Genomic DNA, 22,014 nt, shown 5'->3' on the forward strand with positions numbered 1-22,014 from the left:
CATGTACTGTATCCCAGAAACACCGTCATGATGTCACCGATGATAATCATCATCTGTACCAGTACTCGTACGTATTAGAGCTATATACATGTGTTTCTTTTGTCTCTTTTTAATTGGTCAACCACCCTAATGATGATGCTTCCATACCTTGGTCTTGAACCGACGAAGACGCTCGCCTGCCAGCTTAAAAGTGGGGAACCGAGAACTTCGACCCAGCTCGTCATAAGGAGTGTTGACCCATACACTTCGAGCTTGCGATAGAGCGTCAAAAAACTCATCCGTCCCGCTGCTCAAGTCGTACTTGCTATAACACTCCTTGGCACTGACATTGTCATGCGGAAGGCTCTTGCTGCGGTTACCTCCAAAGACACCTCGTGCTGACCCCTGTCGCTGACCTCCCCGGTTGAAAGTCGATTTCATCGAGGCCACCCGCCGAACCATGTGGCGCACATTGTTGATGGGCTGATAGGTATCATCGGCGTTGCAAGAGGGGATCAGAGGCAGGTCATCCATGCTCCAAATGACCCCCAGAGCCTTCTCGGCCTCCAGCCGGGCGTATCGTCGAATGTGGATGGTCTCGCACTTGATGCCATCGTTCTCGTCACGCGTGGCTGCCGTGTGTGCCCCATAGTTGGACTCCAGGTCTCCGTCGACATAAAAGTGTTGGATCTTGAGCTGGAGAGCCAGAGGATCGCTGAACCCGCTCCTGTAGCTTCCAAAGAAGTTTCGCCATCGAGACCGCTTCTGAAAAGCAACGGAAAGAGGCTTCATGGGAGGAATCCACGATGCACTGTTGTACCCCTGCAGACTCATGTCCGAAGCCTTGAAGTCCCACATGTAGATTCCATTGACGGAGAGAATCTGCACCTCTAGCTTCTCCTGCCACGACTTGAGCTCCTCAACAGTGGTTGCAGTCAACAGAATCTCGTACAGACCAAAGTTGTGCTCGAAAATCAGCTTCTTAGTCAAAGAACTGGAGGTTTGCAGACCAACAACTGAGTTGATGGGGTTCTCGAGACGGCAACAGTGCAGCGGAATAATGAACTTGACGTAGAAGCGACCCTCAGGGTTGGCAACGTTGGCAAGAATCAAGTAGGACTTGAAGAGAAAGCAACCCATGTAGTGAAACTTGATGGAGCCATCGGGGCCCAGCCAGGTGACGTTGAGAGCGCCACAGAGAATTGCAAGGCCAAAATACTGCACACTGAAGGGCAGCTCGTTCTTGAAGTAAAGACTGTTCCACAAAATGTGCGACTGGCGACGGAACCGCTCTACAAGATGATTGTGGTCAAGCTGCCGCAGCTTGTCCTCCACCTTCTCCAGTGAATCGAGAATCACAAGGTGAGATTCAGTCTCCTCAACCGGACAAGTGTTTTTGGCCAGCTGCTCCAGAAGTAGCCTGTACTTACTGATCCGTGCAGCGGGGACAATCATCAGGCTCTGCAGGGAGAGGTCCTTTCGGCGACCATCATGTTGAGCTGCGTTGAGCAGGTTCTCGCAGCCCTTGATCCAGAACCGCTCCTTGCCCGTACCACGGTAGGAGCGCAGAAGCTCAATAGTGGCGTCGTAATTGATGCAGTATTGTTCGTAAAGATAGAGACTGATGGCCTGGTGTTAGTAATGTTGGGGGTATCAAAGAATAGGTATCACAAGAAAAATACTCACCTTGTCTGCAACAAGCTGACTGATGCGGGCAGCAAACTGGGGAGAAAGAGTGGTGAGAGCAGGCTTGACCCACTTTCCATCTCGATACCCCAGATTTTCCAAATTGCTGGGAGGGACATCCTTCAAAGAAGTCCACACTGCTCGTGTGAAGTCGTTGACACCAGGGGTAATTTTGACCTGCAGCGTGGGGGCAGCAGGCTTGTTGGAGATGGTGATGTTGGGATACTCGGACTGAATATCATCCAGTAGCTCCTGGTGAAACTCAATGAGCGACCGTGTATCGTTCTCCAAAAGAGCAACAGCCTCCTTGCCAAGGGCATTGCACGACTCAATGGTGGCAAAATACATGTTCGCCAGCATTCGCAGAGAGCTCAAGTAGCTCTCCTCGGAAAGAATGAGCTCCTGGAGACAGTGGCTCCGGCGCTCCTCCATGAGAGCCCGATCCTTGGGAGAGATGGGAGGTATTCCCATCGTCGAGATGGACGCAGCACCGCTGGCAGACTCCATGTTAATGTTGTGCACAAGGTCCACGTTGGACATGTGACTGAGGGACCGGTGCACGGGAAGGGGGTGAGGTGGCATGTCACTAGGAGTGGGAAGAGCAATTTCTCTGTCTTTTTCCAGTGCAGAAACTGCAGCAGTGGAGTCCACCTCGATAATTGGCGTCATATTGTTCTGCATTTCCTCCTTGGTCATGGTGGAGATCTTGGGAAACGTGTTGAGCGTGTAGTCGAACTCGTCCGAGCCGTCCAGAAACAGCAGGTTGGCAATTCCAAAATCCTCTTCTTCTCCAGATGGGGGTGGTGGGGAGTTGATAGCGGGCTCGACGGATCCACTGTCGAGGAGAATCTCTGTCGTTTCTGGATCCGTGTTCTCCGTGTACACGCAGTAATCGGGCTGCAGGGCTGCCGGCTTGAGGACAACAGAGGACAGTGGAGATGCTACGAGCTCTTGGGGCGGCTGCTGCAAGTCCTGGAGAGTAGTGGGTCGTGGGGACGTTGTCGGCTGCTGGGGCGTGAGAGTCTTTTGCTGTGCAGCTACAAGAACCTGGGGGTCAATAGTATTGGTGATGGTCTTGACAACTGCCTTCTCCGGGTCCTGGAAGATCACCGGGTTCTCCAGGCCTGACAACACTGCAGACGAGTAGGGAGAGTACATGCTTTCTTGGTTTCCCGAAAAAGCCGGCGACTGCGTTCTGCTGCTGTTTGTAACCGAGTTGTCTTTGGGGCCGACTGCGCTCTTGGTAGTTTCTCCTGAGTAGGTGCTGTTGCCGACGACGGCGAGTGTATGGGCGGAGTTGTTTGTGAAAAGAGCGCTTCCTCCGGTGCCAGCAGTGTGGAAATGGCGGGTTGATGCTTGGGTGGAGGCGACGGTGAGGGCTCCACTTTTGGGGTCGTCAAAGACTGTTGTAGCTCCGGAAAGAATTGCCTGGAAGGGTTTCTGGATAGGAGGAGCCTGTATAGGAGTTCCTGCTCGCTGAAGAGGCACCATCTGTATGGTGGGTAGCGTCGTGTCGTGTTTGTGTCTACGCAGAGATCCCCTCAGAGACCGGATGGATCCTCGGATCGAGCCCCGGAGGCCACCTGTGTTTTGTGTGGGTGCGTGGGCTGTTGCTTGGGGGAGGTCTGGCGGCGACAGAAGCAAGACGGTGGGCACAAAGGTGGTGGAGGAGGACTTTCGTTTTCGGGCTTGCTCGTAGTGGTTGGCGTGAACCTGGGTATCCATAGCGAGTGGAGGATGGAGCGAGGTGAGCGAGTGTTTGTTGGATATGTGCAACACAAGCTGTAGGAGCCAAAGCACGGTACAATCCGAATATGGGTCTGTTTAAGAGTAGGGTGATACAAACAGAGCCCTTAAGTAAGGTGGTGGTTATGAGTGTGTGTTGCTGATGGGTACAGTAGTATACAGTAGTGGTATCTGTTTTACAGGAAGCTCGACGGTATATATAGTTGTAAAAAATATTATTGGTATCAGTCATGTCACAGGGTATGTCATGGGTGTGTAGACGGTGGTTTAAACGGGTGCGACTACTCGGACACACATACTGATATTTACAGGTCTGTCACGATGTACTGTACTGCTAGCATGAACTTAGATCTGCAGCTTTGGAAGCAAAACGAGGCATGTAGTGCGTTGTGTGGTGGGTAGGAACGGAGAAATATATAATAGGGGCTCTTCCCCCCCTCCCCCCCCCCCCGTTTTTATTTCCCAAAATTGTGTCATTACAAATCAGTTTGGAACTAGTATTGCTGCTTTCACCGCCATGTCCCTATTCACCTTCTCCACTTCTTCCCCCACGCATGCACGATTTTAAAGCTTAGGCGAGTGACATCATAATCACATCACCACACAACCCGCACACAACTACTTACCACCAAACATGTTTCTGAGAACTGTCCGAAGCCAGGCCGTGCGAGCAGCCGCCCTCCACCACACGGTGGCTCCGGCACTATGCATGCGGCCCGTGCTCCGAACACAGACAGTCGCGTTCTCGTCCACTCCCGTGACTCTGGGCAAGAAAAAGAAGGGCGGTAAGGAGCCCAAGGCTGCTGCCAAGGCCGCGGCCGAGGAGGCCGTCGATGAGGATCTGTTCATGATCGAGTGGAACAAGTTTGAGGACCTGTCTGCCAAGTCTGTGGCTGCGTTTGCCGCCAAGGCCAAGGAGATCAAGGCCGGAAACAACTCGCCGGATCTCATCAACAACATTGAGGTCAAAATCAGCAAGGACGAGGTCTACCAGATCAAGGACATTGCCTCCGTGGCCCTCAAGGGCGGCCGAACGCTGTCCATCTCCGTCTACGACCCTAGCCACACCAAACAGGTCACCGCCTCCATTCTGGCGTCCGATCTCAACATGAACCCCCAGCCCCAGGCCAACTCGCCCCAGATCCTCAACATCCCCCTGCCCCCTCCCTCGGCTGAGAGCCGGGCCGAGCAGCAGAAGGAGCTCAAGGCGCTGTACAACGCCTTCAAGGCCGACAAGAAGCTGACTTCGGGTCTGGCTGCGATCCGAGACGCCTTCAAGAAGGACCACAAGAAGATGGCCGACCAGAAGTCGATTGGAAAGGACGTGGTCAAGCGAGAAGACAAGAAGTTTGAGGAGTTGCAGAAGGCATGGACCTCCAAAATCGAAAAGGAGTTCAAGACCGTCTCCGACGAGATTGCCAAGAAGTGATACTCCAGCTGGGGGTAGTTGTATATAGCAATGTATTATATTGTACAGACGTGGTGGTGAGGTTGGAGGTGTTTGCAGAGTATTTGTACGCTACATACGGGCACTTTTACCATCAATTGCTCTCATCAATACATCGGATATTTTACGAGTAATAATAACCCCAAATCGCCTACACGAGGAAACTGAACGTGCGATATTAAACATACGAAACTAAACATCTCAGCGCCTATAAATCATGTGAGGATCATGTGATAATCATATGATGCTTCAATCACAAATCTGCTTCTTTTTTCCTCAAATATCGACGTGTTTTTATCCACCGTTCTCTTCTCATCCCGCTCCACTCTCACTCATCCCACCTGCAAATCCTAATCGCCTGAATGATGATTATGGAAATGGCAAAATGAGACAATTCGTTGATGAAAATCAACAATTTATACTATAATTCGACAGCCCAACCGTTTCTCTCACACATCAACTTTCTCCCCGCTTCTTAGCTCCAATATCGAACACATAACAAACATCAGAAATCCCAAAACGTTCGGTCACGTGACTTTGGTGGAACAAGGGTAAATTGAACAGGTTATTTTTTTAGCAAAATTCGCGGTCCCTTGGCCCAGTTGGTTAAGGCGTCGTGCTAATAAGAAATTAGCCTCTTTGCAACGCGAAGATCAGCAGTTCGATCCTGCTAGGGACCACTTTTTTGACGTGACAAGTGAAGTTGTAGTTGACGACGTGTGTGTCTTCTCTTCTCCTCGTTCTCTGTATCTTTTTAATATTTATTTAGCCCGTCTTTACTCCTTGTTTTGTTCATTTTAGTCCGTCAATTACACTTGCGCAAAGTCAATATTGCATTGAGATTTTTAGGGGGCTGTTTTTTGACGAGGCAGTGATTGTATGAGCAGTGGTTTGCGCGAGTGTACGGATGTCACATTGTTTTTGTCACTGTTGAAATGATATAAATACCCGTGGATTTCCCCCTTTCGAGCTCTGACGCTCAAGACACCGGCACAATCACTTCTCTCGTTGAGGGTGCCATCATAAAATCGCCAAATGGGGCCATGACCGACAGTACTTTCACGATACGAGGTCAATCGGAGACGGTCAGGAGAGAATTGGCGGGCAATTCAGGGCGAATTAACCCGTCAACAACTGTTGTCACGGTGCCAACATTCAATTGCAACGTTCATTGTACAATTGCTGTGACGAGTCCACCCAGCCTTACTCGTGTCTCAGCAATCACAAGCTACAAGCACGAGGTCTTGTATCTACGTGAGGAAAAGAGCCAATCGTGAGCTCATCTACAATACAGCATCACCACTCAGCGTTGACGTTAAATAATTAAGTAAGATCCATGGGCGCACAGCGACTCTTATCTGTCCTCGGCCCACTCGTTCTCTCGTCGGATCTGGGCCTCCTCCTCAGGAGTGAAGTCGTTGGCAATGTTGAAGGTTCGTCGAATCTCCTCGGGGGTCTTGCCCTTGATCATGTTGGCCACCGTCTTGCAGCCCACGTCCAGCAGGGGCTTGATGTCCAGGTAATTTGCGGTCAGAATAATCTCAAACAGCATTTCCTGGTCCACCTGCAGAAAGTTGTAATCCCAGTCGTCAATCACGGTGCTCTTCTTCTTGTCGGCGGCCGAAGTGCCCTCGTCCTCTCCGCTCTGGGGAAGAGGGTCGTCCTTGTGGTAGGTGCAGTACTCAATCACCTTCTTGAGCACATTGGAAGACACGTTGGGGACGGGGATCTCGCCGGCGTCCTCTCCAATGTCCTCCATCATGTTCTTGATGAGGGCCGATCGCGACGCAACCTTCTGGTCCACGTTGAACGAGACGCCGTCTGAAGAAACAAGAGTGACCATTTTTCTAGTTGTCAATTTGTGTGTAGTTGGGGTATGGTGTGGTGTGTTACCTCATCCCGAAACGAAAATGACACAGACAACAGCGGAGGCGAAAGTTTATTTTGGTCACGTGAAGGGTCATCCCCATACAATCGTCGTAGGATCGATCCGCTACTTGTAGAGGATGGGTTTTGAGAGGCGGAAACGACGTATTTATAATAAATACGACGGAGTTCCAAGTTACACAAACACATGTTTTTGAAGAAGAAGAAAAAAACTCGCATATGACGCAAAAAATACCGAGTTATCAACCGAAAAAGGCCAAGTATATTTAGAGACTTGACTCATGTGAAATGGAAGAGAGAAAGGGATTTTTTCTTAGGAAAGAAGTGTGTCAGGAAGGAGTTGTGCGGAAATAAAATGATGTGAACTGAGTCCCGACCGTGAAGTTGTATTCCGCCGCACAGATGTACTCATAGTTGGATTATGTAATCTGAATGTATGCTCCAGAGAATAGTTACTGTATAAAAAATGTAGGAACTGTGATATACCTGTGCTGTACTGTTATATAGGACAAGGCGGATGTTAAAAATGGGTATTAAAGGGTGATGACAATTCCATTGGTCAATTGTCTCGTTTTGTCCTTTTTTTTCCCGTTATTTAGCCGTTTCAACAGTCACCATACTCTGGCTAAAATCCCTTAACAATTAGGGGTATAAATGTCTAATAAAACTTATATTTACTTGAAGATATAATAAAACATCCCACCGACACAACGACTAAGACTCACGGAGAACAGGGGTTGGAAACAGAACATGAAAGTGACAAAAAGATGTACAAACATTGCTTTGGAAATGAGATAAAAAGTAATTGCAGCACCCAGGATTCTCGTATGGTCTCCCACTACAATACTAACTGGGCTCTCTGGTGCTTGACTATGGCTGATCGGACGGGAAGCCGTATTTTCACCAGGATATGGCCGCAACTGACAAAATTAGTGCAAGAATCCATTTACCTGGTCTAACAAGTCACGTGACAAAATTTGGCAAAAACACCACAAGAATCGGGGATGTCTGTTGCGTAGACTCCCCTTCTCTTGCATCTCTTGCACCAAGGAAACGTGGATCTGAGTCTGCCCGATGGAGCATCAAGGATGAGAGATGTGATTGTAAGACTCTTACGTAATGCAGCCTGGTGAATTTCATGAACTGTCTCGTTTCACTATTGGCATTTTATAAGTCCATGAGGTGGTGTAGCGGACATCACAGTGATAAGGCAGCTGCTGCATTGTACGTACAGTACGTACATGTATGTACTGAGTATCATGATGATAAAACAGTCATCATAATTTCTTGTTATGTTGCTAGACAATCATTATACACACAATAAATACTCACAGCACAGCATTTCAACTACAAGTACTGTACTGTATGTACTTATGCATTTGAACATAGCAATACATTACCACAACTACTGCTCAAGACCCGCCGACTCATCTGTTTTCCACCGCCCCTGCAGTCGACACCAGACTAGGAGTGGTTGTGTGCTCCTGATATTTGAAGGCAAGCCATGGATATACCTGACAAGGACCACTGGTTGTTGGCGATGAACGAGGGGTGGACAGCAAGGAAGTCAGGGGCAAGAAGGTCCCTTCATGTGGGTCTACAACCGGAAGTTCAATTTGGACGGTTAGCTTGAGTGATACAAGGCTCGGTTGGTCGCTAAATGTTTCGCACAAGAGGCCAGCATCGACTGTCTAATGCTATTCAGTTCACTTTTCGGTTGAATCAGTTTGATTTCTTCTAGCCTTCACTGCATTCATTCAAGCAGTGGAACATCTATCAAACGGATATCAAGATGATCAATTTATTCAGTATGAACTGAACAGGGCTCAATACCCACCATTCGCACAACGTACCGGTGTGAATGTACTAGCGACTACGTGACTTTTCTGGGTCTCCATCCAAGTAAAGAGGTACATTACCAATATCTATGGACTGGACACTCCATCCAAGTTCAAATATCGCTCCAAATGGGTATGTTCTATTCATTTTGGTCTCTGTTTGTCAAAACAGTCGCCAAATCGCCATTTATGGAACCAGAAAGATGTAAATCTGAGCACGGAAAAACTGGCTGGATACTTGGACTACGAGTATAGTGCTAGTACAGAACGTACCCCAAGGGTAGTGTTCCTGTGTCCGTTTCAGGACTGTGGCATCGACCTGTTAACTAATACTCATACTGCACCCCTGCATTACGTAAGTGTAGTCCATCGTTGACAAAATCGGCAATTGACAACCTACAAAAATGAAACCAAAACAGTAGAAAGCGCCTCAGTTTCCCCTTCCATTATCTTTCATCGCCGACGAGACACTGCCCATATCACGCACTGCGTCTCCACAGATGCTGACAACCTGGTACAGTTTTAAAACACGTACTGTATGAGCCCCGCGTCGACTTCTCCTGATTATTAGGAGGGATAATGTCGAAAATTCTATCGTATTCCTGTTTCAGCGAGAAATAATGAAGTGGCTGGGACAAATCGGTGGCTTCCACAAAATGTGCAGTATTCCCTGCATCACGAGATAGACAGGTCCCCGGCGAGACTTCACAGGGCAGTGGTGGGGGGGAAGGTGACCATTTTCGGGTAAATTTCTGGCAATGGAGCTAAACAAACGCCATCAAAGAGTATCTCAAAGTCCCCGTGTCTCCATTACGCATGAAATGTACAGTGGAGGTGCACTGAGCAGAATATGGTGAATCGTGCTGTACGCCAAAGTCATGACTACTCGAGAGATCTTCTGCAAGTGGAATTACCAGGTATCAATCCCGCCAACAGCATCAACCCAACCAACAATATCAACACAAACCTGTTTTGAACGTACTCGCACGTTCCAATCTGGCAAAGTGGAACTAACAGCGCTTAAAAGTGTTGTCTCAAACTGACGGGGTAAAGCTGGTGGAAAACCAGTGTTTTTCTTTCTCGTATTGTCCATCTGAACACGAACACACATTGTTATTATGGCTACAAGTAGAGAGTCGACGCCCGTACCGACCAACAAGGCCAGAAGGGCGTTGTCCAGACTCAAATCCACTCTTAATACGCCCCAACTGATTCCTAACCGCCAAGCGACCCCGAGAAGAACACCAGCAGGGACAGTTCAAATAACCGCTCTTTGGCTATGGTGCAGTTCAAAATCCCATTCTATTGCACTCTTACAAGCAGTATATCCACACCTATGTGGCCAAAGCTCTTCTCTCCGTCTACAGCTACAGTCAGCGCTCCATCAACTGAAAGATGAAGGTGGAGTTGGAGGTGGGAAATCCTGCCGATCCTCGGACTACTACTTACAAGTCTTCAAGTAGTGGATGGGTTCCTGTCAAATCTGGAGAAGTGAAGGCCGTGGTCCTTCGTAGCCCTCATATTCTCAATGTCAACTGCACTCAGTGGAGTGAGGTGTTCTCCACAATTCGACTATGCAATATCAAGTCTCTGGGACTGGACCACGAAGCCCGGGTTTCACGTGATATGAAAACCTGCTCCAGTGCACTGGAAAAAACCAATCAATAACAGGAGCTTCTGGGAGCTCTAGAATGTCACACTTCTTGGAGATTGGACAGGTTTGCCGATATCATTAAAGATAAACAGTACCTGGAACAAAATATCTCTCTTCTCAATAATAAAACAAAAACAGTATAGAAAAGCTACGATGGTCAGCTGGAGAAGTTGCAAAAAGTCAACCGAAGCCATCTTCGAGCCAGTTCCAAAGTCTCTAGTCTCAAGGCCGTCAAGAACCACTGAAAAGAGCTGGGGTCCCTCACGAGTCAGCTCAAGGAGGTGTTCTTCAACAAACCGGAGGTTGTGGAGTTTGCCGTTGGTACTATCAAGGGAGAGTCTCCGAGCCCCGTCGATATAATCAGCGTCATGGACAGATCTGCGATCAAAGTAGCCAGTAGGTCGCCAGAAAAGCGGCCTTCCACGACAAGTGGGTTACCTGCCACTGGTAGGTCTGAATCGGGCCTATTCGTGTCGCAAGATGGATATCTGAGCTCTTCAGCAAGCCCCTTTCCGGAGTCAATGTTAAACCCGAGGTCTAGTCAGTCTACGACGATCAGAGTCCTCTTGAGAGGCTGCTGGACCTTCAGATCCAGACACTTGAGAAGGAGAGCGCCAGACTGGGGAGCTGCGAAGTAGAGTATGAGCTGGACCGGGCTAATTTCGCTCTTGATTTCGCTAACGCTCATCTTGACGCATTGAAATCCAAGATAGGAGGACTAGAGGCGCAGTCGCAGCTAAAAGCACTGAGGAGAGAGCGTTTAACGTGTCGTCCAAGAAAGAGAGACTGTCGCTTGCGGAAAAGAACCCGAATCTCGAAGCCGGTCACCTCGTTTCTACTTCGTGGGAGAAACGGAAGGAGAACCACAAGAACAAGTTCATTGGGTTCCACACGGGCACACGAGACCTGGTTCAGGGAGAGGGATTCATGTCCTTCATGAAACACGCGTTCAAAGACTCAACAAGTACCATCAATAGACCTCTCCGGGCACACATTGGCTTTTCCCCCAAGGCGACTAGCGAATCTCAGAAGCTGCTGGTGCTCGCCTTCTTGAAAGAGCAACTGGCCACGTTTTTCGTCACCTCTGAGGCATACAAGAATACTTGGAGTCTTTCAACAACAAATTTGGCGCCTCCAAAGTGAACATAGTTGTTCACAGAAGCTCCGCTAGTGGTGAGATGGAATCTGAACACCTGAAGAGCACTATTCTGGAGCTGCTTGATATTGACAGTGGTCATGTCCAAGACTATATTGTTTCGGCGATGGATATTGACAAAATTTGAGTCTCTCATCTCCGATTCTTTCCCGACCAGGGAGATTTCTGGGACCCCGTATCTCGTGAAGTTGTCCGAGAAGCAGATCTTATCAGCGGGAGCTCCAGTACTCGCATTGGTACGTTGATTGTCAGCGAAGACTATCGGTATATCTTTCCCAGTCCCATTAGAGAAGAGTTTGACAAATGTTCCTAGAGACTTGATTTGCGGCTTGTAAAGGCGTTCGAGAGCGAGAAAGACGACGTGAGGACCGGATTCCACAAGCAAAAGGAACTGCGGGAACTCGAGATTGGGGCCCAGGAAGTTGTGTGCTCAAAGAAGGAAGGGAAGAGGGCTCTTACACTGAAGAACCCCTGTGAAGTTCAACAACACAGTGACAGTCCGGGCTACGTTATTTGCCGTATTCCCAGGCTGAAAAGCACGTGTCTGGAGCTCCAGAAGAATCTCGACGACAAAACTCTCAAGTCTCTCCAGAGAGAGGAATACGAACTGCAAAGGCTCACAGCCCAGCAAGGAGAGATTGATGCCAAAGTGCGGCCACTAAAGAAGCAGGCCATTGTCTCGATAAGCGACTACAAACGCACGGTCGATACTATGAGTCGAATCCAGTCTCACGAAGGTCTGGCGGAGCAGAGAAAAGGAGTAAGGGGTACAAGAAGAAGCTGGAAAGGTTCATAGTGACCCATCCCACCGTGAGAGTCTCAAGTGAAGTCAGAAACAAGTCTCAAGATAGTGTCAAAGCCGAGTTGACCCAGAACATCAGTACCATGTCCGGGCTGAAACAACAACAGCAGAACTACAAGAAGATCCTGGACATTGGATTTGTGGGAAATGACTCGATTTAAGCCTACTATTTCAATATCGGTCTCAAAATCAACACCTTTCAGTTCGACAGAACCGTGGCTACGGCGGCCATCTCGACTATCATCTACCAGAAGCACTGTCCCACGGTGTTTGTCGATGGCGATATTCAGGTCAATTCTGACAAGAAACTGTTTGTTGTTGGCGAACATGGGAATCTCATTGATCTCTCACAATATTTTAAAGTATGTATTACTTATTGCGCAATACTGTAGCTGGACATACACGAGAAGTGGATATATATGTTCAATTGACATGGAAGAACATTCAGGTCCCAGAGAAACACTTTTTTCGCGTTTCATTGCGTGGTTTGGAGCTTTTTTGTGGTTCAGACATTTGGAGCATAAGAAAAAAACTATCCATCAATTTGAATCGGTTTAATTATTTTATAATGATGTATTATGTTATCATATAGATCAAGTGAAGTTATAATTAATTGAATGTATTTAGGCAAAAAAATTAAATGTATATACTAGTATATATATATTCCTGTATATATAATATATCGAAGAATTGCCAGCTCCCTTGGTTCGAACGCCTCCTTTGAGACGAAGACGTCTGTCAGTGAGCCTTCCACGGGAGCTCGTATGGCTCTGAGGGCGACAAACTCGAGCACCATGTCCAATTTGACGTCCTAGCACAGGAACAATCCTTGTATCATTCACAGTGTGTGGAATAATTCATCTGAGCCGCGAGCAATCGTGGACATGACATTCTTGTGGCTCCCCCTTTCCACTCGCAAACGGACAGTACAAGTACAGGTACGAGTCCAATTCACTTGGAAAACACGTCCATTTTTAATGAAACTCAAACCCTTTTAAACTCGTGTATGTGACCAATTTTTGTGTTGCAAGTGACCCCCATATTAAAAATCAAACTCAAACTCCGTTAAACTCGTGTAAGTGACCAATTTTTGAGTTGTAAGTGACCCATTTTGTCGAACAAAAAAAACCCACATTTGCAACTGGAGGAACACAGGGCAAAAATATATCAACGCAACTTGCAGGATCGCATATTGTATGATTTACCAAAAAATACATAGCATCCCATTACTGTTGAAACTCATTACAATGGAACACAACACATGAGCACATTCAATTTCAGCGACTATCCCGCCGAGAAGAACTTCACGGCAGCACCTCATCCGCCTCTTCTCCCAGAATCATCTCACAGATGATGTGGGGCCCCTCAATGGGTTTTCAAAACCCCAGGGGGTTGCATTCACCACCCTCATAAGGCGTCAAAGTCTGGAGGCCGAAAGTCCGTGCGACATCTGATGCGCTGCTGTTGCGACGGGTGAGATATCTCAACTTCTTCACTAAGATAATACAGGCAAAATTCAACTACAGTATGTACAACCCGGATGGAACAACACACACACGCTATCGACGGATCTGACGTGACCTCTGATGTCTCTGAACTGGGCTTGCCAATCATTCTGAAGTTCATGGGCTTGTCAACGAAGTTCAGAAGGTTGTGTTGGGGAAAGATCCATTATACTGTCCTACTTGGTAGCCTGCCCAAGATGAAGTCATTTGAAACACTTGCTGAGTTGGAAAAGTACATCGAGGACTTAGGCTTGACACAACAAAAGCGCCGTTGATGGGAAGAACTTTTACTTTGGGTGGTCTAGGACTTTCGCTGCTCGCTACGATTTGAAGTCAATGGGAGACACAGCTACTCAGGGTATATCTTACGCTTGTTCTATCGAAAGCCATCTGATGGCCCAGAGATCGGATGCCCTGTGAAACTTCGTGCCGCCCTGGACTAGGAGGGAATCTGGCACTTGCGTCATTGCCAGTATCAGGGTGCCACAACCTGCTGAGACAGAGTGGAAAGGGTTGGGCCGTCGTCTCAAAAGCCCCGCAGGGTCTTAGCGTGGAGAGAGTAGTATCAAACGAGGCATTATGGAATGAGGTGTGATATGGTGGCAGTATCAGGGTCCAACTAATTCTCACAACTGTCACATTTGGGGATGAAGTGGCTTCTCTCTCAAACGCTATACTGACTTGATCGAAGATTTACTGGTAGCAAAGACCGTTCAAGGACAACGATAGTTTCAGAGACCATTCAACGACAGTTTCAGATACCGTTCAAGGACAATTTCAGAGACCATTCAACGACAGTTTCAGAGACCATTCAACGACAGTTTCAGATACCGTCTACAATCCCTAAAATATCAATTTGTACTCATTTAATAGCACGGTATTCGACCAAATCGCTCACGTTCAACTCGTTTGTTAAACCTTAATACGTTTAAGGCTCGGAAATGTGGTAATTAAATCATCCCCTTCCAACAGACAATCACGTACACTTCGTGCGGGAGCACTTGTACCTTCCCAAAATGGATGTCCAAAATCGTCCCGAAACTCTAATATGGTCACCGGAAACCTAATCGAGTAAGTTGAACATCCACCAGCGCTGTACGCGTTCAGAAATCGTGAAAACGTGAAAAAATCATTTGAAAGTGAATATATCAAATTACCAGACGATAGTCATCATCTGCAACTAAGTATGTCTCTTGGGGACGTTTGAGACGTCGCGGTCGCCCCTCTCAACATGAGACGTGTTTCGGGAAGGCTCCGGGATGCCTCTTACCGCGTAGTATTGGTGAAAGGTGTACTCTTTCTGGTGTCGCCTCAACATGTATTATGCTCTTTCTTACCTCACGTGCCGCCTGTTAGAGCCCCATGGCAGTGGTGGCAGTCTGGCTATCTGTAGCCTGTTTGTCGGTGATCCTTGTTTCGAAAATGTCTACGTAATGAATGCCCGAATGTCGAATATGACCCGATGATTGTACTCGTGCTGTACCAACCTTTCCCATCACGTGCTTCAGTCCTCACACACGCTCCGGTTGTGTTCACGTGTCACGTTCAAAGTTACAGAAAATGGCTGTCGGGTATTCCGAGCCCAGGTATCTTGCCCTACGCGGGTCTCATTGGAAAACTGGCTATGTATTCTGACTCTGTGGGTTCACTCATCCATATCGAGCTCGATTCAGATGATTTTGCAATCTTCGAAATTGCAGCAGCTGATTCGGCATCATATCACTGTAGTACATACGTAATGTACATACTGTACACTCATACCGCCAAATTGTGGACTTCAGGTAGGAATTGGGATCCCGCTAACTCTCCGAATTAGGGTTGCAGGCTCCGGCAGCTCGATTCTTTTTGGACTGAGGTTCAAATTGCTCCTCCTACAGAGGCCGTCACGAGATATACTGTAGCCAGAAGACGTGGTTCTACATGGACAAGTATGAAGACATCAACAAAAACACCCTGAAACCTCGGCACCTACTGCTATCTACACCTCCCCCGTTCTCAAGAGACTTAGACACGCCGTTGACCATCCGCAACCGACGAGCCTCCTTGTTGCTGACTGAAGATTCTCAATTTCTTAGCAACCGCGTAAATACGCGTCAGACCCCGGCGGCTTAGCTGTGGCTGTTCAACTATCACCAAATTGGACACGACGTCAAAAAAGAATCGAATATGTTGCAGCTTCTGACAATTCAGGAATTTCTGTACTTTTTTCCATATGAGAATGAGATTGCGACGCGTAATATCCCCTCAAGAGATTGTCCCATCTCGCAGATTTCCACAGTCGCACAATACCGCATAAAATACGCACATCATGCATAAAAAGAAACCTAACCCAAATAACCTGTTCTGGATACAAGTCGAAATACTACATACCCTAACCCTTCAATACACATAATACCCTAACCCATCAAAGTATATACTCGGAAATAACCTTATTTGACACATACTGTAGTTGCAACATAATTGCATAGATTATGCAAGTGGTGGTATCGCGATTTCGATATTACATTTACGTAGGTACTGTACATGTACTTGTAAATCTTTAATTTCTATCTCAAAGCATCCCATTTTTCAACCTGGCCACATAACTAGCCAGATTTGCTTGAGCCCGTTCAGCCTCGGCTGTGGCATTCTTGTAATCAACCATATACGCCTCTCTCATGGCGGCTGAAGCAACCCCAATGGCAGCGATATCCTCGTTGACAATGCCAATGTTTTGCAGCACTAGGGCTTTCTCGCCATACTCGACCCCCAGCTGTCTTCTCAGGGTAGCCATTCTTGTCTCTGCGGCTTGGTTCAGCTTCTCCATTTGATGCTTCACTGTCTGGATCTTCTGTTCCAGCTGGTCACATTCGTGCTGCGACCTCCGGGCATCTCTATTCCCATTCTCCAGTTCCAGCGAAGACTGGTCATAGAGGTGGGAGAGACGAAGATGCCGGTCGTGAATCTCTTCGAGGTTGGATTTCTCCGTGTCGAGGTTCTGAGACGCAGCCTTGAGAGCGTCCATGTCGATTCTGAACTGTTTGAGAGACTGGATGGAGATGTCCAACTTCTGAGCCCGTTGACTCAGCGTGTCGGAGAGATGCTTTTTGTGGGCCACCTGCTGGTGCATGGCGTCTGCATGGCTTCTTAGGGCCACTGGGTCTTGCGAAACGGTGGTGCTGAGCGCAAAAATGTCTCCGTTCAACCTATTGACGAGATTTTGCTGCTGGTCCAAGCGGGAAACCACGGCCCTTAGCCTGCTCTTGAAGTTGTTTTTCTCCTCCACGAGCTCAACGTTCATGTCAGCCAATTTGTTGAGTTGCGCCTTTTTGTCTTCGTTGCTGGCCAGTTCGTCTTCGAGTGAGTTTTCTGCCACCAGAAGTCTCAGCTGTTTGAGACGCTCCATTTTTCGCCTTCTCTCCTGGGTTCGTGTCTCCATTCTGACATTCTCTTCCTCCAGGGACTGTTTCATGTACAGCGCCCATTCTTCTCGACACTCGCGGAAACGAGCGTAGTTGATGAAGGCCGAAAGAAGTAGCCTGAGACGCTTCGCGGTCGGATGCAGAATGTCGTCCATGGAGAAGTCGTGCACGCCACAGTCCTGGAACAGTTGGAAAATCGGCTTTTGCACTGCCAACAACACAAAGCCGTCGTAGAGACTCGACTCGTTCTGCGTTTGGGCTGCGCACTGGCTGAACGCCTCGGCCACCCGTTCGAGATCTGAGCCCAGTAGAGAGGAGACCAGTCGAATGTAGATGGTTTCCACCACCTGCTGGGTTGGTTTCAGGAGCTGATCTTCCGACAAGTTGAGCTCGAAGCCTGCCAGAATCGTGATGATCTCGTCCAGATCTAGAACGGGCCAGCAGACGTTGACCGCCTGGGGCTTTTGTTTCCGAGGAGTCATGTACATAGACATTGGATGGAGTGGTGGACGGGAGGTGGAGTGGAAGATTGAAACTGCGAGGGTCTGGCTGGTATTTGTACGAGGTATAGATGGGCGATTTTGTTTCTGAAGCCATGTTGCGGCTTGTGGGGTTGTTTTGTGATTTTATAACCGATGAAGAGCGGTTGAGCTGCGTTATCGAAGAGCAATTGTGCTTGGGCGGCGCCTGACCAGAAGAAAGAAGAAATCAGTGCATCGTCTAATGAAACACAACAGCTATCTCCAGATGTTTTCTTTTTCTCATTTTTCTCATTTTTTCTCTCATTTTTTCTCTCATTTTTTGTCTTCATGGGTTTGTGCCCGTGCCTTATTCTCCGTGAGATGGATTATGCACATGGCGCTGAATTTACTGAGCGTTTTGCGTCTTTACGAAACGCCCCATTTGAGCACGTGACGGGGACCGTGAGGAGATATAATCGCACAAGTGTCCGTGGAGAGTATCCTCGGGCGAATGTGGCTGAGTCAGAGTGAAGAGTATCTTAGTCAGCACGACAAACGGGATCTTGTCAGGCTGTAGAGGGGCATCCAGGAGCGACCGATTCGCCTGATGAGTTGGAGGCAACAATATCCGTTGTTTTTCCGGCTTAGATCTTCTTGGACCGAGCCTCATGGCATTGAGAGTGGGGAGCTGGTTTCACCACCAGTCTTGCCAGCAGTCTTTCGGCTAGCCGTTTTTCGGCCACCAGATGAGTCTTTCGGATTGTACTTCACCAAAAAGTCACAATTCAGGAGTGATAGTGTCCATCAGGCGAACTTTTTGTTATGGACATGATTCTGCATCATGGTCTGTATCCATCAGGCTTCCTCACCAATTCACATGAGATTGGTGAGAATTTTTCCGAGAAAACAAGCATAACCATTGTGCTTCAAGGGCTCGTTTCCTTCACTTTCCATCAAATCCACGCATGCGTGTGAGAAGTATGGAACTCGAAGCGACGTCATGGGAGCAGGTGGTCAAGCTCAACCTCAAGACCCTGCAACTGAGAGACTCATTCTCATTCCAAGCTTACACTCAAGCTCACACTCAAGCTCGCCCTCTAGCTCGCCCTCAAGCTCACACGCAGACTTACACTCAAACTCCACAATGCTCATCCAAAGTTGCGGGGTCGGCTATTGATTTTGTCTGAGGCATTATGTTCTGGTGAGATGTGTGCTGTCCGCGTTGAAGAGACCGTGAATCCAGTTTACGAGTGACAATGGATGATGTCAATGACCCAGTGAGTTAGATACTGAGGACACATACTTACAGTCCAACTCCGCCCGCTCAGTCTGCTCCGTCAGCTCAGTCCGATCAGTTCTGCTCACCCATGCTTTCACTTACTCTACAGTTCCTCCACTCTAACATGGCATCAGTCTCACATGACCAGCTCCGAGATAACATGGCCACGTTTCCTACACCTTGGTAGATGCCAAGATGTTGCTCCCCCATTCCTTTAGCTCCTAGCTTCGCTTCGCTCCAGCAAACGTTCGCTCAATGAACGTTTCGCTCGCAAAAAAAGGGTCACACCTAAAGAACAGAACACATGCCTGCGTGATACACCTTTTCCCATCGTCGAGGTTAGGCTGAACTGTACACGAACAGCACCGAGAAATAGCTACATGTGCTCTACGTCTCCATGATGATTTCACATCTTCTCTGCAACAGCTAGACACAGCCTCCACGATATCATAAAGGTGCATTATCTTGGTGCAGCCCCTTTTTAATATTGCCAAGACCAGATCTGCCTATACAAATACTTCAACCGTTATTTTTAGCTGCATTTCGAGTTTTTGAGGTTGTGCCAAAGCAGGTTGATTATTGGACGATTGGACCTCGGCTCAAATCCCGCAACGCACAACACCAAACAGAGGGTAAAGATAACCCTAAAATGTGCTCAAAATGCCGATTATCAACAGCTTGGCACTGTTTGAAGCCGTTCCAAGTCCATATCGCCTTATAATGACGTTTGTTATCGTCGTCTCAACTGACAGGGGAGTTTTTTGGCCCAGTTCTCCCAACTCCCAGACAGGCCTCTCAAACGTGGGAGCCGGGATCTTTAGCATCGTGAAAAGTCAACTCTAAGGGCCCGCAGAGTGAGAGAAAACTCTTCCATACCTCTGCAGCTCTTATCGACCCATATATTTGCACCCGAGGTCGGAGATTTGGAAACGTCCGATGGTGCTTCGCTGTGCAGAATGGGCCGTACATGCGTACAATATGCATTTTCTGTGCATGGCAGGTGCAACACTGAGGTAATTCGGCTTTCGTTATAGGCCGATATTCGTGGTGTCGTGATAGTGTTATCTCGATCGGTGTTACAGCCAAGACGGCTGGGTCCCGCGCTGCTTTCCAGCACTTGTAGACCCCAAGCCACTCTTGGCAAGCTGGAATTGTTGCGATCCACGTGATATTTAGCCATCGTACGGGTGTTTGGTTGCGAGCGTGTAACAAATGTGTTACAAATGGACGTGCCAATCTCCCCGTGAGCCTGAAGCACGCCATCATCGACAGCTACGAGGTTGACAGCTGCAGGAACTGCAGTTTACGGAGCGGTTGGGAGCTGGAGTTGCCAGTGACTAATGTCGTATTGCCGATTTCGATGCAGCCCGTTGGGTTCGCTTACAAATTTTACGAGCCATGCAGCGCATCGGATTGAATAGCAACCGTGCGTGCCGTCAGCCGTATGGAGGGGGGGGAGGATTGAGGCGTGCAAAGTCAAGCTGATGCGGCGAACCGATTCACATGGGTGTTTGTGGATGCTTGGCACGTGTTCCGGTCTCGAGCAGCTCGCAATTCCCCATTTGTGGGGTTTGGAGTCGCCAGTCTTGAGGCGCTTGATTCGAGAATTAATCATAGAGTTTTGCGTGGCGAATTTTGGCTGCTGGAGGAGGGATATTGGTCAGCAGCCACCTCGCGTGGGAAGCAAGTGGAGCCGGCAACACATGTGTCGCTCGCAGTCATTTTGCTCTATGTGGGACTCCCCAATTTCTGTCTGGATTCTTGGCCATCTTTCGCTCTGGCCGGGTTTTCTTTTTCTTTTTTTTTTTAGGTCCGCTCCGTGCTGGCGGAACGGAAGTTTGGCGGAGTTAGCAGGTTCCTGGTGAAAAAAAAAAACCGAGTCTATAGCCGCACAGCCAAAAGACCCTAACAAAGTTGCGAGCCAGAGTCATACACGCAGCATGCAAGTGTGCACACAATGTCCCATTGTGAGTAATCCCACAGTTGTTGAGCATGGACCGGCAGGGGAATCTTGTGGAGGACCGGTACGAGTGCGATTACAAGTACAATACTGTACAGCACTGGACAGAATAACCAATTGTCGCCATGAAGACGAACGTGAAGACAGATGACAAAGTCAATGGAAAAGCAAAGCCCAGAGCTAAAAAGAGACGAGTGTGTCATAGAGTTTGGCGATGGCAAGTCCGCTGGGTTCGGACAAGCCAAAATTAAGTCCGTAACCTCCGATGCAGGGATCGGCATGCAAAACGGTGCTACAACCATTACTCACACCGGAGGTGCATGGAGATCAGACATGTATATATAGACCGGGGACCCCTCCTTTTCTGGGGAGCACCAAACACAAACCCCACAGCTAGCGCCGACACATCCACAAGACCAACACAATGAGCTCCACAACCATCTCCACAGTGCCCGAGACCTCGACCGCGGACATCTACTTCATGTCTTCTCGAGCCCGAAACAAGTTGGCCCGAGAGTCATACAAGCCCGAGCTCAATCTGCGAAAGCTCGTGGCACACGCCAATCTCATGGACTCGCTCTACGACGAGCTGGAGTACCGACGATCGCGATACCAGGTGCAATTTGTTGAGCCTGCCAAGCCCATGCGAAAGGCCCCCTCGGCACCCACACCCATGGAAGACATTCCCGAATACGAGTCTTCGGACGAAGAGACCGAGAGCGAGGAGGAGAGCGAGGAGGAGGACGAGCAGGACAACTACTCTATGACGGTGGACAACAACGTGCACATTTTTGGCGAGCCTGACACAGACGTTATGGCGGACGCGACTTTTGCCACCCATCACAAGGTTCAAAGCTCCGATAATCTCACTTTCAACGAGATGCTCCTGCAGCAATAAGCATTCATCGCTGCGTCTACTAACCTCTCATCCAGAGCCAGTGCTGGCGCTGGCCTCTTCGTACATAGATTATTTATTGAATGATTTTTTTTTTCTTCACAAGTGTCAGTGTGTGTCAGTGTTAGTAAAAGTATTTTGTAAGGTGGTTATTTTATTTTATTTTATTTTATTTTTTTTATTTTATTTTTTTTATTTTATTTTATTTTATTTTATTTTATTTTATTTTATTTTATAAGGATTTAAATTTTAAATTTTATTTCCCCGTTTTTATCTTTTTTGTTTCATCGCGTACAGTGTACCTTTAGTTACCTTATC

The 22,014-nt window shown here is 48.1% G+C and overlaps 8 protein-coding genes and 2 non-coding genes across 10 annotated transcripts; 4 read left to right on the forward strand and 6 right to left on the reverse strand.

Annotated features, from left to right (window-relative positions):
• Positions 1-126: 126 nt before the first annotated feature.
• Positions 127-3,390, reverse strand: YALI1_A10883g (uncharacterized protein; the record flags this gene model as incomplete). The annotated part of the gene is made up of 2 exons (XM_499958.4): positions 127-1,608; positions 1,666-3,390. The coding sequence occupies 2 exons, from the start codon at positions 3,388-3,390 to the stop codon at positions 127-129; spliced, it is 3,207 nt and encodes a 1,068-aa protein (XP_499958.4).
• Positions 3,391-4,045: 655 nt separating this feature from the next.
• On the forward strand, positions 4,046-4,840 carry YALI1_A10907g (uncharacterized protein; the record flags this gene model as incomplete). Its single annotated transcript, XM_499960.3, has 1 exon — positions 4,046-4,840. The coding sequence occupies one exon, from the start codon at positions 4,046-4,048 to the stop codon at positions 4,838-4,840; it is 795 nt and encodes a 264-aa protein (XP_499960.1).
• A 605-nt stretch (positions 4,841-5,445) lies between these two features.
• Positions 5,446-5,538, forward strand: YALI1_A10921r. Its single transcript has one exon. It is a non-coding gene; the product is annotated as a tRNA-Ile (tRNA).
• Positions 5,539-6,212: 674 nt separating this feature from the next.
• On the reverse strand, positions 6,213-6,701 carry YALI1_A10934g (uncharacterized protein; the record flags this gene model as incomplete). Its single annotated transcript, XM_499961.3, has 1 exon — positions 6,213-6,701. One exon carries the CDS (start codon positions 6,699-6,701, stop codon positions 6,213-6,215), a length of 489 nt encoding a protein of 162 aa, XP_499961.1.
• Positions 6,702-7,548: 847 nt separating this feature from the next.
• On the reverse strand, positions 7,549-7,667 carry YALI1_A10943r. Its single transcript, XR_002432059.3, has one exon. It is a non-coding gene; the product is annotated as a 5S ribosomal RNA (ribosomal RNA).
• A 2,311-nt stretch (positions 7,668-9,978) lies between these two features.
• On the forward strand, positions 9,979-12,356 carry YALI1_A10966g (uncharacterized protein; the record flags this gene model as incomplete). The annotated part of the gene is made up of 5 exons (XM_068281723.1): positions 9,979-10,132; positions 10,487-10,666; positions 10,968-11,314; positions 11,782-12,153; positions 12,234-12,356. 5 exons carry the CDS (start codon positions 9,979-9,981, stop codon positions 12,354-12,356), a joined length of 1,176 nt encoding a protein of 391 aa, XP_068137824.1.
• Positions 12,357-14,033: 1,677 nt separating this feature from the next.
• YALI1_A11010g (uncharacterized protein) lies at positions 14,034-14,488 on the reverse strand (the record flags this gene model as incomplete). Its single annotated transcript, XM_068281724.1, has 2 exons — positions 14,034-14,380; positions 14,440-14,488. 2 exons carry the CDS (start codon positions 14,486-14,488, stop codon positions 14,034-14,036), a joined length of 396 nt encoding a protein of 131 aa, XP_068137825.1.
• Positions 14,489-16,251: 1,763 nt separating this feature from the next.
• YALI1_A11043g (uncharacterized protein) lies at positions 16,252-17,595 on the reverse strand (the record flags this gene model as incomplete). The annotated part of the gene is made up of 1 exon (XM_499964.3): positions 16,252-17,595. The coding sequence occupies one exon, from the start codon at positions 17,593-17,595 to the stop codon at positions 16,252-16,254; it is 1,344 nt and encodes a 447-aa protein (XP_499964.1).
• Positions 17,596-19,636: 2,041 nt separating this feature from the next.
• On the reverse strand, positions 19,637-20,107 carry YALI1_A11068g (uncharacterized protein; the record flags this gene model as incomplete). The annotated part of the gene is made up of 1 exon (XM_068281725.1): positions 19,637-20,107. The coding sequence occupies one exon, from the start codon at positions 20,105-20,107 to the stop codon at positions 19,637-19,639; it is 471 nt and encodes a 156-aa protein (XP_068137826.1).
• A 1,118-nt stretch (positions 20,108-21,225) lies between these two features.
• Positions 21,226-21,699, forward strand: YALI1_A11079g (uncharacterized protein; the record flags this gene model as incomplete). The annotated part of the gene is made up of 1 exon (XM_499965.3): positions 21,226-21,699. One exon carries the CDS (start codon positions 21,226-21,228, stop codon positions 21,697-21,699), a length of 474 nt encoding a protein of 157 aa, XP_499965.2.
• Positions 21,700-22,014: the final 315 nt, after the last annotated feature.

Source organism: Yarrowia lipolytica, chromosome 1A (assembly GCF_001761485.1).
Source record: "Yarrowia lipolytica chromosome 1A, complete sequence".
Taxonomy (NCBI): domain Eukaryota; kingdom Fungi; phylum Ascomycota; class Dipodascomycetes; order Dipodascales; genus Yarrowia; species Yarrowia lipolytica.